Consider the following 16,481-nt stretch of genomic DNA (forward strand, 5'->3'; position numbering starts at 1 on the left):
TGGGTGGCTCAGTCGTTAAGCGTCTGCCTTCGGCTCAGGTCATGATCCCGGGGTCCTGGGATCGAGTCCCACATCGGGCTCCCTGCTCGGCAGGAAGCCTGCTTCTCCCTCTCCCACTCCCCCTGCTTGTGTTCCTGCTCTCTCTATCTCTCTCTGTCAAATAAATAAATAAAAAATCTTTAAAAAAAAAAAAAACAGATTGCTGGGCCCCACACACGGTGGTTCTAATTCAGTATTTTTTAGGTGGGAGCTGAAACTTGGCTCTTCTTTCTTTCTTTTTTTTTTTTTTAAGATTTTATTTATTTGAGAGAGAGAGAGAGAGCACAAGTGGGCTGGAGGGGCAGAGGGAGAGGGAGAAGCAGACTCCCTGCTGAGCAGGGGGCTCCATCCCAGGACTTCAAGATCATGACCTGAGCAGAAGGCAGACGCTTAACCAACTGAGCCACCCAGGCGCCCCAGAAACTTGGCATTTCTAATGCAGTGTTCCCAGGTGACACTGATGCTGCTTTATCTAGGGGTCACATTTTGAGAACCATTGGCTTTTTTTTTTCTTTTTGATTTTTTATTTAAATTCTAGTTAGTTAACATACAATGCAATATTGGTTTCAGGAGTAGAATTTAGTGATTCATCACTTACATACACACCCAGGGCTCATCATAACAAGTGCCCTCCTTAATACCCATCACCCATCTCGCCCATCCCCTCCCCTCCACCAACCCTCAGTTGAGAACCCCTGGCTTAGATCAAGACACTCTGCTGATCAAAAAGGCACTGCTGACTGACTTGTCCTAAAGCCCCTGCTGGTTCCTGCCCCCTGGATAACTCCCTGCTCCCCCCATTAGCTCCTTGCAATTCAATCCTCCCCCTGATCTCCCTAGCCCCTGCAGCTAGTCCTAAATCAGCTGTTCTAGGGTCTAAAAATACCTTCCCTACCCCAAGACAGCTGAGGGGTTGAGGTTATTTTCTGAGGGTAAGAATAACTGGCACTTCAGAGGTAATTTCAATAAGAGGGCCAAGAGCCAATATAGGGATACTTTGCTTGGCTCCTCTACCTTCAGTTTTAGCTCTGAATGTTTTAAGAGTCTAATTCATGAAAGGGCAGTGATTAGGTATGCGCCTGTCTGGGGTGGTAAGCAACTTACCTTTTTTGGTATTGTTCTAGAGTGGATACTGGTTAAAATTACCCCAGGAAGCTTTGGCCTGGTTCCAGACACATAGAAAATAGACTTCATGAGCCAGCCTGAGCTGACGCCTTTAGCAGCCGTCCCTTCTCCCTGGGGTTGTTCATCTCTGAGGCCCCCACGGCCCGCTCTTGGGGCTTTAGGACATGGACTTCAAGCCTGGTTGTGGGTTGAGGGCGTGGGAAGAACTGAGCTGCAGGAGGGCTGCTCTAGTCCTGGGAGAGCCTGAGTTCCCTGGGGCATAGGGATTGGGCGGGGAAAGTCCTCATCCGGGTGGGACAGAGAGCCTCAGTAAATGCCAGTTAGTTTTATATGGATGCTGCCTTTTCTTCTGTCTGGGTTTCAGTATTCTCGTCTGTGAAATGAGCAGGTGGGATTTAGGATCTTTGGGGTCTTTTCCAGTGTTACCATTCTGCAGCTTAGGAGCATGGCCTCGTAAGCCTGGGCTGGCAGCTGGTCCTTCCCAGTCCCCTGGTTTAAAGGCAGGGAAATTGCTCAGGACCTTTGGAGGTCCAGGGAGAGTGCAGGGTCTGCACTGTGCCCAGGAACCTCGTTTGGTTTGAGTTGATGTGTGTTTCCCGTTTTGCACTGTCTGGTGTGAAACCCCCACTCCATGAAAATAGGGGCCTTATCTGCCTCCTTCAGTGCTGCATCTCCGGCACCTAGCACGATGTCCAGTGCAAAATGGGATGAAGGGCTTGGTGAATGAATGCATGCATGCACACATGTATGGAGGCCTCTAGGGGGGGCTCAAGATCTGCCCCAGCTCCTGTTGCTCCTTCAGAGGTGGATCAGGAGCAGGGCATTCCTCTCGCCCCTGCCATTCCTTAGTCATCCCCAACTCTACCCTCCACAACCTCCCCTACTTCCAAGTGTTGAAGTTTCACTTAAGTCACCTGCTCTGGGAGTGGAATCCCTGGGAAGAGTTCTAAATGTCCACCACACTGCTCCAGGACTACTGCGGATGAATACGTCCTCCTTCCTTCTTTGTTTGGCAGATTATAGGGCTCTCTCTGTTGCTGCAAATGCTCTCTCTTCTCCCAGAAGGCTGTGGGCCCTTGGGGGCTCCTGTCCTGGGCTGAGAAGGCTCGGCTGGGCCCTGGGGCCAAGGTTTCCTGCTGGTCCCCATGCTCCTTTCTGCTATCTTCAGGAATCTCTGGATTTTCCTTGCAGGCAGAGAGGTGGTGAGATCCCGCTCCCGGGTCGGGGCTTGAGGAAGCAGGCCAGCAGGAAGTGTGGGCATTGTGTCCGGCGTTGGTTCTGAGCTGTTCAGGCCTGTCTACCCAGATAAAGGAAGTTCCCAAAGAACGAGCCCGCTTCACAGCAGTCAGGCTGGGGCATGGAGCCAAAGCCCCAACTGAGGACTGGGGATCAGGTGTAACTGTCCTGGTTTGCCTCTTCTGTGCACAATGCAAGGGAGGGATGGTTATCAGGGACAAGTTTGAGATTGGCCTTGGCCCTCTGGCCCAATTCCAATGCTCATCAAAGACACCATGACAGCCCATGGCATCTTCATTTCAAACATAGACCATGAAAGGATGTCATTACATATTGATTCCACTGGCCTTGAGAAGAGGGCGGGGACACAGCCCCATCCTGTGTGTGGTTGACATCGTGCGTCTAACACCCTTTCCACTTTTCCAAATTTGTAATTTGGGTGAGACTGCCTCTGCTTCAGGGGGAGGGACTTGGCTCTCCTAAGCCAATCAGCTTCATTTCATCCCCTGTGTCCTGATGACTGGTCTGGCAGCGGAGACATAAGCCAGTCAGCACGCACGGCATTCGCTTGGTCACTGAGCATTGGTTCAGCGGGGGCCCAACTGGCCCAGAACCAGCTTTGGTTCACAGGCGGGAGAGATCTCTTGGCAGCCATCCTTGACCAGGAGAGAAGAAATGGGTCTGGCACGACACAGGGCTGATGTTTGCTCTGTGCCTGGACTCTCATAACCGGTAAGACCTTTTAATTGCTTAGGCCAGTTTAAGGTTGGTTTTCTACTACTTCAGCCAGAAGCGTTCTTACCGATGTGCCGGCCTCGTAGTTCCTATAATAACCGACAAGACGCACTATCTTCTTCACTACCACCTCTATCATCCCAGCACAGCAAAAACGCCTCCGCCTACTTGCAGGGTATTTTGTCCCATGCTGAATTCAACTTTTTTTTTTTTTTTTTAAGATTTTACTTATTTATTTTAAAGAGAGAGTGAGCGTGCATGCGCCAGCATGAGCAAGGGTAGGGGCAGCGGGGGAAGGAGAGGGAGGAGGAAAGAATCTCAAGCTGACTGCACTGAGCAGAGTCGGAGGCAGGGCTCAATCTCAGGACCCTGAGATCATGACCTGAGCTGAAACCAAGAGTCAGAGGCTTAACCGACTGAGCCACCCAGGCCCTCCTGAATTTAGTTATTTTTAGGGGAGATGCTCCAGATTTAAGCCCTCTGAACTCACCAAGAGACCTTGGGCGAGTTATTTCCTCAAGCTGGGCCGTTGTCGCCATCTCTACAGAAAGAGGGAAGTTCGCTGGATGACCTTGGGAGCCATTCCTGTTAGGAAAGCACAGTATCAGTACTGTTTGGCAATGCTATGTCCTCGTGGTTTCTGGGCCCTCCCCCAGACCTAGATTCAGCAGCTCTGGGTGGGAATTGGGCATCAGTCTCAGCTTAACCTCAGAACTCCATCCCGACACCTTTTCATCCTTTCTTCTACTGGGGTAAATGTTTTTGGGTAAGGTAGGGCTGCTCTCCACCATCTGGGCACTTGTATTCTTGCAAGAAAGATCCACCCTATTACTCTTCAACCCTTGCATAATGGATAGAATGGTCGACTCTTCCAGGTGCCAAGGAAAAGCTTTCCTCTTCTTATGGCCTGGTGTATTTCCCTTTTTCCACTGGTTGCTAGGAAGCTCAGAAGTATCCTAGAAGCTTCACTGAGGTAACCATTTCAGTAACCATCTCTTGCTTGGGTCCCACCAGTCATCTCTCCCAATATGCAGTGTTGTTGGGAGGCTTGGGTGGTGTCTAGGTACCTAGTTCTTAACTAGTTAAGGTATCTAGCAAGTGCACAGGAAATAGGAGCTATTATCATGTCTTATGTTTTCTGATCTTCTCTTCTACTATTTGTAACCATCTGGTACATGTCTTTATTTTTATTAAAGATTTATTTATTTATTTGAGGGAGGGCGAGAGAGAGAAAGAGAGAGAGAATAAGCAGGGGGAAGGGCAGAAGGAGAGAATCTTAAGCAGACTCTCCACTGAACGCAGAGCCCAGAGCCTGATCCCAGGACCCTGAGATCATGACCTGAGCCGAAATCAAGAGCTGGCCACTGAACTGACTGAGCCACCCAAGCGCCCCCATACGCGTGTTTCATTGTAGGCACTGCCTCGCATACATTTTGGGAGTAGGCAATGAAAAGCAATAAAGAAATGTGACAGCATTCTCTGCCCCATTATTTCCTCCCAGTTATCCATCCCCGTCTTCTAGTTAGGAAACCAAGTCAGAAGCAGCTGGAGAGAATGGATTTTTATTTCTTAAAAAAAAAATAAATAAAATGAATACACAGGCTTGAATTTCCTTCCCTTCTCTTCTCCCCTTAAAAAGAAGCAAACACTGTGAAAGTCCTTAAGATAGAGAGGCGGAGTGGGCCGCCTGGACCCACGCTGGAAGAAGCAGGAGCTTGACACAGGAGGCTTGGCGGCGAGCGCAGCTTGACACAGGAGGCTTGGCGGCGAGCGCAGCCTGCCCAGCCACGGCCGCTGGCGGGGGGGGGGGGGGGGGGGGAAGCCCTCTTCAGTGGGGGATGGACGCTCCCGGGCTGTCCCCGGTGCCCTCACAGCTCAGTCTTCACCTTGTGCATCAAATCCTTTTGGTCGATCTTGTCTAGGTCCTGGTACCAGCGGTTGTAAGCCAGCAGGGCCACGTTCTTGGCAGCCACAGCCATCACCTCCACGGAGCTGGCCGCCCACTCCAGCGCATTGAGGTGGAAGAGTTGGTCGTGGAGGGCAAAGCGCGGGAGGGTGGTGTGGGAGCCGTACACAGGGTGGGCCTGCCACTCGGCTGTCTGCACCGAGTAATAGGAGCGGAAGAGGGTCTTCAGCTGGGAGCGGAGGAGGGGCCTGGGGGACTGGACTCGCCAAACCGCGGCCTCCTGGGGCTGCTTGCGCCGGAAGTTGGCCGAGATGTTGACGGGACAGATGTTGTCCAGAGCGCAGAAGAAGTTGGGGAAATCTGTGGTGAGGATGCTGGCAAAGGGGAAAAGCTTAGGGTCGGGGAAACCGAAGTAGGAAGAGTTGAGGTAGCCATGGACCAAGGAGACCACGGTGGGCTGGAAAGAGCCCTGCGCGGCATCGATGGGCGGGTCGAAGCCTTCAAAGGTGATGGAGCTGCTGCCGTTGTCCAGGTGCAGGGGAGTGGCGATGACCACTATGTCATAGAAGTCGGACCCATTGCCCACCCCGTTCTCATACTCTACATAGTACAGGGGTTTCCCTTCTGGAAGGAGAGAGAATAGAGCACAAAAGTCAATTTGTTCCTTGCCCACTACCCACTGATCTCCACCTGGGGCCCAGCGCTGAGGGTAGGAGGCTCTGGGTGCTGCGGGGCCGGTGGGATGGTGGGTCCTGGGCTTTCCATGCTGGTGTGGCTGCAGAGGGAGCACTGGACTGGGAGTCAGGAATCCGGAGCTTTTGCTCTAGCTCTGCAGCTGACTAGCTGGAGGGCCTTGGGCAAGGCTGAGGCTCACAGTCCTCAGTGGTCAAATGAACGGGGCTGGCTGAATGCGAGTCTCAGCTTTCTGGCTCTGACATTTGAATCAGGACGACAGTGCCCTCTGGTGTCACTGGGCAGTGCCGGAACCACTTGGCAGCCTTTCCCAGACTGGTGGAAGTGTTCCTGGTCTAGGAAATCGAGCGGCCACATGCCCTGCTCTGCTCACTCACCTGTATTTTGCAGGGTCACAGAGGTCACTGTGGCATGGATCACATTGGCCTTGGTGAGCTTCAGCAGACTGGAACAAACCAGCTTGTTACCTCCCTCCACAGACCACAGGCTGCCCTGGGCCCCGGCTAGCGACATGGCTCCTGGGCAAAGGGGGAGAGTGGCCAGTGGGTTCTCAGAATCACTGGGCTGTGGGGCCGGAGAGTCCGGAACCATCCTACCTGCTGGGCCTACCTCTCAGGCCAAGCCTCCCCCAACATGGGCATGGAGAGACAACACATACACAAATACAATAAAACTTACAAGTGAAGTGAAAACAGGCTCAATGCAAGAGCCATCTATAAAAGATCACAGATGGTAAGATTCTGTTTATACGGACTACCCACAAGGGGCAAATCCCTAGAAACACAAAGTGGATTTATGGTTGCCCAGGTCTAGAAGGTGGGGGGTTGTCAGGGAGGTGATGGCTATAGGTATGGGGTATTCTGGAGGCAATGAGAATATTCCAAAATTGACTGTGATAATGGATGCACAACTCAAATTCACTTTATATCGGTGAATTGGGGGCACCTGGCTGGCTCAGTCAGTGGAACGTGTGACTTTTGATCTCAGGGTTGTGAGTTCTAGCCCCACGTTGGGTTGTTGGGTGTAGAGATTACTTAAAAATATAAATGGGTGAATTGTGCGGTATATGAATTATATCTTGAAGGGTACACACAAGCTACTGGAAGAGTGAGCAGGAGAGCCTCGCTGAGGGAACATGTGGTGGGGCCTGCAGGCTGGGAAGCAGCTCGCCACGCCAGCAGCCAGAGGGACTGCATCCTGGGCACGAGGGAGGTGCTTGTCAGATATAAACCTTTTCGTTCATTTATTCAACAAAAATGGGCTGAGTGCCTCCACCGGTCCAGGCCCTGTTCTAAGGGTTTGGGATACATCAGTAAGCAAAGGAGACAGAGCTTCCTGCCCTTGGGAAGCCGACATTCTAGTGGGAAGAGACGAAAGAAGTAAATGAGTTAGGCAGCTAGAAGCTGACACTGCAGGGTAGGAGGACTGGCACTGCTGGGGGCAGGAGGAGGCGTCCATGTGATTGAAAACTGGGTGGCAGCGTGGTGTCAATGACAAGGAACATCTGGACAAAGACATGGTGGGGAGTAAGAGTTTACCACGACTGTGTCTCAGGGAAGAAATGTTCAAGCAGAGGGATGGCCGCCCAAAAGCCCCAGTGCATCTGGAACGCTGGAGACATGCAAAGGAGTCCAGAGTGGCTGGGCTGGGGTGAGTGGGGAAGGTGGTGGGGCCTGGACCATGGAGGGCCTTGCAGGCCACTGCAAGGACTCTGGCTTTTACTTGAAGGCAAGTGGGAGCCCTTACAGAGTTTTACACATAGGTCTGACGTGTCTTGTTTTAAAAGGATTATCCCGCTGATGTATTGAGAATAGCCTGCAGGGGGCAGGGGGTGGGGGAGGGGGTCTGGCAGGAGACTGGCAGTAATCCGGGTGAGGGATGCTGAGCTTAGACCAGGGAGGAAGCAGTGGTGGGAAGTAGTCAGATTCTGGATATATGTGGAAGGCAAAGCAGATGAGATTTCTTTCCTTTCCTTTCCTTTCTCTCTTTCTTCCTCTCTCTCTCTCTCTCTCCCTTCCTCCCTCCCTCCCTCCCTCCTTTCCTTTGCAGATGAGATTTCTTGACATACCATGTGATGGATATGAGAGAAAGCATGAGCCCAGGTTTTGGCTGGAGCAACAGGAAGGAGCTATTACCAACCAAGCTGGGAAGACTCTCAGAGAGGCAGGCTTGAGGGGAAAGGTCAGGAGCTCAGGTCTGGCCACCCTGAGTGCCCACCAGGCCCACCAGTGGAGACATAAGGGTAGCACCGGACACGTGAGTCTGCAGTCCTGGAGGGAGGTCTGGCCTGGAGGTCATGCTTGGGAGTCAGTGGGCGGAAGTGTGAGTGGTTGAGAAGCGGACCAAGGACTGAGCCTGCACTTCCATGTTAGGAGGGTAGAAGAGAAGGACCTGGCCTGCGCTGGAGGATGGCAGGCTGTGTATATGGACCCCAGTGGGGCCGGTCCTGAAACTAGCCCAATCGGGAGTGGTGGAAACACACCGGACCTAAGACCTGAGCTTTGCTTCCACCATCTGAGAAGTGGGGTGAACATTATCTCCTGCCAGCCTGGAGGGCCCATACCAGAATCAAATAGGGTTAAGGCAATAAGGTGCTTAGGCAACTGTACTGAGCCTGGTGAGTGTGAGTTACGGGGAGCCCAGCCCATTCTGGGCACTGTGGGCCGGGGCAGGGAAGCAGACAGGCCGAGGGCCTGAGGCTCACCGGCGAAGGCAGGCATCGCTGCGGACTGGCCATAGCTGGCCCGCAGGACGGCAGAGACGACATCGTCGATAAAGCGCTGGGTGACGCCCACCTGGAGCAGGGACTCGGCCACGGAGCGCTGGGTCATGTTGACGAAGGCAGACTCCCCCAGTGAGTAGAGCAGCTCCTCCACGCCCGAGAAGGCATAACCATGGGCCTGGTACTTATAGATCCTGGAAGACGTGCAGAGTTGGAGCCCGTGTGCAGAACGGCCTTTCGGCTGAGCACCCACTCCTGGCTCATCGCACCCGGGAGGCCCAGCAGGGCCCCGGGGCCTCTCCTCTCCATGTAGTGGGTGAGAAAGGAGGCTGGTTACTTGGCCTCTTTGCTGACCCCGGTGGGCCTCTCCCAACCACAGGGACAGCGCAGGGGGTAAGGCAAATATTCTTGAACCCCACTAGACCCGGCTTCGCATCATGGCTCTGCTAAAGGACAACTACGGCACCTCTCGGAGCCACTCCCTGCCTGAGGACACAGAGGGGACCACCCAGGGGTACTACCAGGCAGCAGGCCAGAGCCCCCCCGCCCCCCAACACATCCCTCTCTCCAGCAGCATGGGCTCTGAGCTGGCTTCTAGGGCCATGCTGGACCCGATGGTACCTGCCTCACGCCAATGTCGTCACTCTCTGTGCTAGCCCAGCCTGGCCTCCCTTCTGGCTTGCTCCGACAGGGCTCTCACGCACCCCCCGAGTTCTCGTCTTGTCCCTCCACAGCTCTCCCAGTCTCAGGGACTCATCGGCTGATGGATTTCCAAAGACCAGAGGCACTGGTCTTTGAAAGGCTGCCTCTGCCTGGGCTGCTTTGTCAACGTGTTGAGTCTGGTCATAATGGGACATCCAGATAGAGTTCCTCTCCCACGAAAGGAAAAAAGTCAGCGTTGTAGGTTTGGGTAAAATGGACAAGGGAGAAAGACGTAAGAAAGAGGGGGTAAGGACATTACCTTTGGGGGACACCTGAAAGTAGAAGGTAGAGATGCAATGAAGGGCATAGGTGTGGAGGTGGGGAGAGTGGCGAAGTGCCAGGACCCAGCAAGGAGGCTGGGGGGCCATCCTGAATGTCTGCGTCTGGGCCAGGGAGCAGGGAGGACCTTCAGGGGAGAGCGGGAGTGCCAGATGGTGAGTGGGTGAACGGTGAGAAGTGGACAGAGTGACATCGGACCACTTGTCCTCATCATCTGAAGGAGTGGGGGAGGAGGCCGGGGCCCAAGGAGGAGGGAAGTGGTGAAAAAAGGAGTTTGTTCTAGATGGGAAAACTGGGGGACAGTAGGGCTTATAAGGGCATGACCCACAGGCTGTATGAGGCCTATAGATGTGCTTCATTTGGCTTATTTCTAAGATGAACTGGTTGCATATACTGAAAAACCAGGAGGTTTCACGCATCACTCTGGATTTCCAGCTTCTTCTAAAAAACTGGAAGACCTAGCCACAGGAGGTGGGCCTTCCCACACGGCAGAGTGCTGGCCGCCCCCTTCAGGTGGGGCCCTGCTCTTCGGGGCACCCCACTCCCACTCTTCTCTTCCACCAGCTGCCTCTGCTTACGCACGCCCCAGGTATGCCCTTGTAGGTGGATGCATTTGCAAGCCCTGCTCCGAGTCATTCGGCTAGCGTGACAACACCAGAAACCCACCCCCGCACCCTGTCAGTCCAGTCCTCGTGCTGGGGGCTCGCCCAGGAGCAGGACTGAACTGTGCGGGGCTCTCATGAGCAAGCAAGTCCCCCTTCTCCTTCTCGACAGTTTCCAGGCCAGCCGGTTCCTTCCCCACCTCTCTTCCTCGCTCCCTCTGGAACGCCCTCCCTGTAGCCTGCCCCGCCGTACCTCATGAACTTCTCCATGACCTCCTCCACCCACATCTGCAGCCTCAGGAAGCTGATGCCATAATGCCACCAGAGACGGAACAGGTTCAGCAGGTACCAGTCGGTCTCCTCCAGCACGAAGTGCTCCCCGCTGAAGATGGCACTCCTGCCCACCACCTCTCGCCGGTGCCTCAGCCCTGAGGAGACAGGGAGGAGCCTCAGGTCCCACTCAAAGGGCCCCCCCTGGAGATCCAGTGGTGCCTGAGCGAAACTTAGGGTCCTCCTGAAGGATGCAAATGGACCCATTCCATTAAAGGGAATAGGGACACACTACGGTTTGTTCATCCATGCTGCTTGTTTTTTTTTTTTTTTTTTTAATGTTTTATTTATTTATTCATGAAAGTCAGAGAGAGAGAGAGAGGGGGGCAGAGGCAGAGGGAGAAGCAGGCTCCCCACCTAGCAGGGAGCCCGATGCGGGACTCGATCCCAGAACCCTGGAATCATGACCTGAGCCGAAGGCAGACGCTTAACCATCTGAGCCACCCAGGCGCCCCCATGCTGCTTGTTTAAAACAGTCAATGGATGCACTGGGCAGGCTAGTCGATAAAGACGTGAGAGTTAAAATAATGTACCAGCTTACAGGTTTTTTTCCCAACAGGGATGCACTCAGCCATGAGTGTGGGAAATTCACATGTCATCCCAGAATGGCCAGGGACTGACAGCTGGCTCTCGGGTGGCAGCCCTGGCCACCGAGACCACCTGGACGGAGTCCCAGCCCTTTGCACACGCGACAGCTTACAGAGCACAGGGACTTCAGCATCTCGCTTCATCCTCTTTCAGCCTGGGAAGAGGCAGAAGAGGTGAGAGCACCCCCAGTTAAAGATGAAGAAACCGAGGCTTGGGTTCTAGGACCTGCCCCAAGTCACAGGCTTTGTTACTTTCCTATCTCCTGTCCCTGAGCCACTAAGTTCCCCATCGCGGAGGCCACTTGCCTTCAGCATCCTTCCAGAGATATTTTCTGCCAACACTCCTAAGTATGTATATCTAGGAGTTACTCCTCCTCTGCCCCCACATACTATACGCGGCTCTGCACCTTACTCACATACTGTGTCTCCAAGATTGTTCTAAACTTGGGCCTAAAGGACTTCCTCAATCTGGCTGCTGAAGAGTCTGCTGTACACTTAAACAATATTTACTCTCAGATCCCAGTGGGTGGGCAGGTGGGATATTTTCAACCTTCTGCTACCTCAAACAACACTGTGAGGAATAACTTCGTTTGTATGCCACTTAGCTCTTCTGCAAGTACACCTGCAGGGTCACTTCCAAGAAGTAGAGTTTGGGTGTCAAACAGTCTATGTATTTGTGGTTTCGCTAGATGCTGCCGGGGTTGAATCCAGCTCTTACTCATTAGCGGCGGGGCCGCAGCAGAGGTGTAGACATTTCCTCAGGAGATCTAACACCTGTCTTGCAGGAGGGTGGCTGGGTAGGGAGGATTGGGGGTGATGTAATGCCTACATCCCACCTAGAAGGATGCCAAGTAGCTGGCAAGCACACAGCATGTGGAAGCCATTATGATTGTGGCTACTGAGAGGCAGCAAATTGAAAGGGAAAGAAACTGGCTTGGGAGTCAAACCTGGGTTCTAATCCCAGCTCTGCAACTAACTCACTGTGTAACTTCAGACAAGTTCCTTCCCCTCTCTGATCTCAGCTGCTCCATCTGTAAAATGAGGAGATGGGGCTACATGACCTTCTGGCCTTGACCTTCGGGGCCCTCTGGGAGGAGCCCAATGGCTGCCACTAGCCCTGGATGCGACACGTGGGGAGCCCGGGCGCAGTGCACTCACCCAGCTGCTTGACGAAGTCCTGCATGTGCAGGCTCAGGGAGTGGAAGGAGGCAGCCCCGCTCTCATAGTGCTGCTTGTTGACAGAGATGGTGGCCAGGCGGCCGCCCACAGTCCCCTTCTCAAACACGTCGATCTGTACCCGGGGGCCGAAGTGTTGCTGGAGGAAATGGGCCACGGCGGAGCCCCCGATTCCGGCCCCAACCACAGCTGTCAGCAGGCCCGGGAGGCAGAGGAGGGGAGAGACAGAGCATGGGCGTGAGGCTGCAGGTCCCACCCTCACCACCCCCGGGAGGTGGTTCCCAGGCCCTTGCATTTCGCAGGCTTATCACCTCTCAAAAAGGAAATCCTTGGGCTAGTTTTTTAGTAAAGCTATTTACAAAGAGCAAAGGACAACCTGAAAATTGTCACCTACTGTAACGCTCATTTTATAATGAAAATGACACGTTAGCAGGAAAGAATCTCAACATTTTGGATGATCACTTAAAGAAAATACATTTAGTTTTATACAAACTCATTACATTGTCCCTATTTTCATTTCACTCTGAATTGGTGAAAACCTGGTTGCTGCAAGTACTGTTAGGTGAGATCAGTGTTTGGGAACCACTCCTTAATCTGGGGGTCGGCAAACTACAGCCTGTGGGCCAATTCTAGGCCCACGACTGTCTTTGCAAACAGAGTCCTACTGGAACTCTTTCTGGAGCTTGTTTATGGGGCTGCTTTCATGCTAGGGCGGAAGAGATGAGTAGTTGCCACGGAGACTGTATGGCCTGCAAAGCCTAAAGTATTTACTCTCTGTCCCTTTACTGAAGTCAGCCAACCCTTGCTCTAGGGCAACCTACCACCTGACCCTTTAATCACTTCTACATTCGGTGTTTGCCAAGACTGGAATGCACCCTGGGATGGGCCGCTCACTACCGTGCAGGGCGCCCTTTGCCGGTTTGGACTCTCTCTTGTTCTGAAGTTTCAGCTTTGATGTCTTTGGGGATCTTATCATCCACTGTCTTTTCTATGCCTCCTGCTTTCCTGCTATTTGCAAACTTGGTTCATAAGCCATGCGTGTTCCCATCCAAGTCACTCATACAATGCTTCGCTGGCGATGTGGGCTCTGAGGGGTTCCGAGGCACCACTGTCCAGACAGAGCCTAATCTAGCTACTCAGACTCCGTAACACTCTGCAAAGACGGCAAGGCGGCTACGAAGCTACTGAACTGGACGGCCACACCTCCCACAACCTGAGACCCAGCTTTCTTCTCATCTGGCAGTCGGTCCAAATAGAAAAGGAGATAAATCTGGTGTTGGTTTGTCCTCTGGACCCCTGTTGGACCCATGCCAGAGGAGGGAAGAGAAACAAGCTCCTGTCAAGAAGGCAAAAATACAAGGTTATGATCTGGCCCCCCTTCACTTACGCACTCCCTGCCCCACTCCCAACACTCCACTTGCTCGTGTGCCTTGACTTCTTTGGCTGTGGAACCCACGACTTTGCTCTCTCACCCTTGTGCTGCGGCCTGCGCTGCTCCCTGTCAGGGGTGCTGTCGCCTTTTGCCTCGCTGCTTCTGTGGCCCCCACGCGCAGTTAGAGCTTGGCTTGCCTCGCTCGCCGAAGACAAGTCGGGTGTCACTCCCACATATTCCCACAGCACACGCTCCTTCCCCGGGGCCTCGTGCTTGCACGCTCTCCTCCCCTGGTCCGTTTAAGGGCCAAGAGCAGCTCACCAGGCCCCCGGATCCTGGCAGGTGGTAAAGCTAAGTCTTTGTTGCATCTTGAAAAAAACAAACCACTTCCTCCTTTTCAGTGTTTACACAACCATTTCCAAGAGTGCCCTTAGCCTTTTCCAACCAGTGTGCTTCCCCCAAATTATCCATTCTTCAGAGGAACGAACATCACGAGGCCTGGAAGCTGCCCAGAGGGCTACAGGGAAGCAGAAGAGCTCACCTCGTCGAGAAGCAGCGCATTCAACGCCCACAAACTGACACCCACTCCCTGGTCCGTGATAAGATGTGCTAGGGCACAAGAGAATCAAGCAGGGCTTTTGTCCTCCTGAGCTCAGGCAGGGAGTGGGCAGACAGACTCTTGCACAATGAGCTATGACAACGTGTGACCAAGTGCAACAACAGGGTGCCAGGGAATCCTGAGGAGGAAGCAACAAATTCTGCCTGAGCACGTGGAGACACAGGCTTCCCAGGGGAAGTCACATCTGACCAGGGCCCTGGAGGACAACCGGCTTTGCCCGGTAGCAGAAACCCATTCTCCCCAGCGAGAACAGCAGGAGCAGGGCGGCGTGTGGAACTCCGTGTGTGTGTGTCTGTGTGTGTCGGGTTAAAGGGTCCAACATCACACCGAGGTATTCAGATTTGACCCTGCAGCAGACTGGGGGTGAAGCCATCCTCACAGGAAGCTCCTCAGTCTCGTGTGTCGAGTCCAAACCACCAAGGGTGAACGGAGGCTTCTGTCCAATAGCTGAGGACAATCAAAAAGGCTACTGAGCATCTTGGCATTGCCAAGTGCCCTGCCCTGGGTGACCTCTGGGGCCAGGTAGGCAGGGATGAGGCAGGCAACCAGCTGTGCCCTGTTGGAAACAGGAGTGCTGGGAGGAGGCCCTGCCCCTTCCCAGGGGCCAGTGTGAAGTGTCTTGTTCTGTTGCCCATTTTTGAGAGATGAAGGGAGTGTCCTGCCCTCCAGACATGGCCTGCCTAACTTCCCCAACCTTCGGAGCCTGGCTCAAAATCCACCTTCTCCCTGAGGTCTTCTCTGACCACACTAGCTCTCAGGATTCGCTCTCCCTTGAAAACCCTAAACTCTCAGTCCCAAATTGATTTCTGGCTGTCTGTCTTAACCATTTATGGCTTGAGCTGAGGTTTTGTAATCCAAAGAAGCCTTGGCACTATACTGGCCCAGTAAGTCTGTGGTGCTCCCACGGGACATGCTTCCCTGCCAACAGGGGTGCAGAGAGGGCAGCTTAGTGGAGTGGAGACTCTGTCCCCTCACACCAGAAGCCTAGCATCTCTGCCTGTGGGAATTTTATATTCGAGGGACTGGAAAATCTTTAGGAGTCCTATCGAGTTGAAATGACAATTGTTAAGAGAAATAAACTGCAAACAAATATGGAACTTTCGTCAATGAGATGCATGAGAAGGTATTCAGCAAAGTGTCCTGATGTCTGCAGTTTATTTTGAAATGCATTAAGATGTAAGATGAATTAATGGGGGGGGGGTGATAGCCATGTAAACACGCAAGTATAGGAGCAGTTTGCTAAGGGCAGAACCTAGGTGGTGAGTACACAGTTGATCACTGTACATCCAGTTCTTTCAGTTCTGCTGTACATCTGAAAATTTTCAAAATAAAATAATAAAATCCAAGATGACTGCTGTTAAAAGTTCTCCACTGTCACTCAGCAAACTGCTCTCCAGCAGACCTACCATGGGTTCTGTCTCCTATTCTCCCTGAGGTTTTGGCTTAGATGCTCCTTCTACGGAGCCCTCGAAAGCCCTCCAAGAGCCTGGAAGATGGACGAAGCGCTCTTCCCATCGGGGCACCTTCTCGGCCTTACCGCTGACTTCTCTGTATTGTACAGTCCCTCCTCCAGACAGGAACTACGGAGCACTGTGCCTGCTACACAGACGGTCCTCAATAAACCTTTACGAATGACATCACCCAGACCAGGTCCTCTCTGCCATCCATCGGGGCGTCCACCGCAGATGCTCGATGCCCCTGGACCTTGTGGTCAGATCAGTGGCCAGTCCGGTCCCAAGCCTCTCTTCCGCCCCCGGTAGCCGTCGCCACATGCCCTGGGATCAGCACCTTGCCTACCGCCGGTCCCCTTCCTCGCCCAGTGTCAGTCCCTCGCCTCTTCTCCAGCCAGTTCCTTTCCCGAGGACCCCTCCCCTCGCTCAGCTTCCTTCCCCTTCCCCCACCCGGTTGCTCCCGGCGGGGATCCCTTTTCCCTCGCAGCCCTCCCCCCGCGCAGGCCCCCACCCCGTCCTTCCCGCACCGATTTTGCTGGGCCGGGCGTCTCCGCCCGTGGCGGCGGCGGCCAGGAGCGCGGCTAGCGCGGCGAGGAGCCGGGCAGCGCGGGCCATGGCGGGCGGCGATCCGGACAGCACGCCGGGGCTCGGCGCTCGCGGGTTGGCGCTGGGCTCGCCGCCCCGCCCCGGCGCCCCACTGGCTGTTCCGCCTTCAGCCCGGCTGGCCACTGCCTCTCATTGGTCGGGCAGCCGTCTCTCTCCAGCACTAGGCGCTCATTAGCTGCAGCCCTCTCGGGCAGGCTCGGTCCGCCGCAGCTCCCCCGTCCTGCCTCCTGGATGCGGGCTCCCCATTGGCTGGCTCGTCCTGCCCACGCGCAGGTGTGCGCGCTCCCGGCGCTCAGCATCA

At 54.0% G+C, this 16,481-nt stretch overlaps 1 protein-coding gene across 2 annotated transcripts; it reads right to left on the reverse strand.

Moving 5' to 3' along the window:
* Window positions 1-4,681: 4,681 nt before the first annotated feature.
* PCYOX1L (prenylcysteine oxidase 1 like) lies at window positions 4,682-16,243 on the reverse strand. 2 transcript variants are annotated; one of them, XM_045903168.3, is made up of 6 exons: window positions 16,102-16,243; window positions 12,115-12,321; window positions 10,293-10,467; window positions 8,439-8,650; window positions 6,112-6,252; window positions 4,682-5,665 (listed from the first exon to the last, which is right to left on the reverse strand). In XM_045903168.3, exons 1-6 carry the CDS (start codon window positions 16,187-16,189, stop codon window positions 5,004-5,006), a joined length of 1,485 nt encoding a protein of 494 aa, XP_045759124.1. In that variant the 5' UTR covers window positions 16,190-16,243; the 3' UTR covers window positions 4,682-5,003. The 2 variants fall into 2 exon arrangements, with proteins under 2 accessions (XP_045759124.1, XP_064452752.1); XM_064596682.1 differs by lacking the exon at window positions 12,115-12,321 and having other exon boundaries at window positions 16,102-16,216.
* Between the last annotated feature and the right edge of the window lie 238 nt (window positions 16,244-16,481).

Source organism: Mirounga angustirostris, unplaced genomic scaffold (assembly GCF_029215605.1).
Source record: "Mirounga angustirostris isolate CCGP_5_RB_7025 unplaced genomic scaffold, mMirAng1.0.hap1 SCAF_7, whole genome shotgun sequence".
Lineage (NCBI taxonomy): Eukaryota > Metazoa > Chordata > Mammalia > Carnivora > Phocidae > Mirounga > Mirounga angustirostris.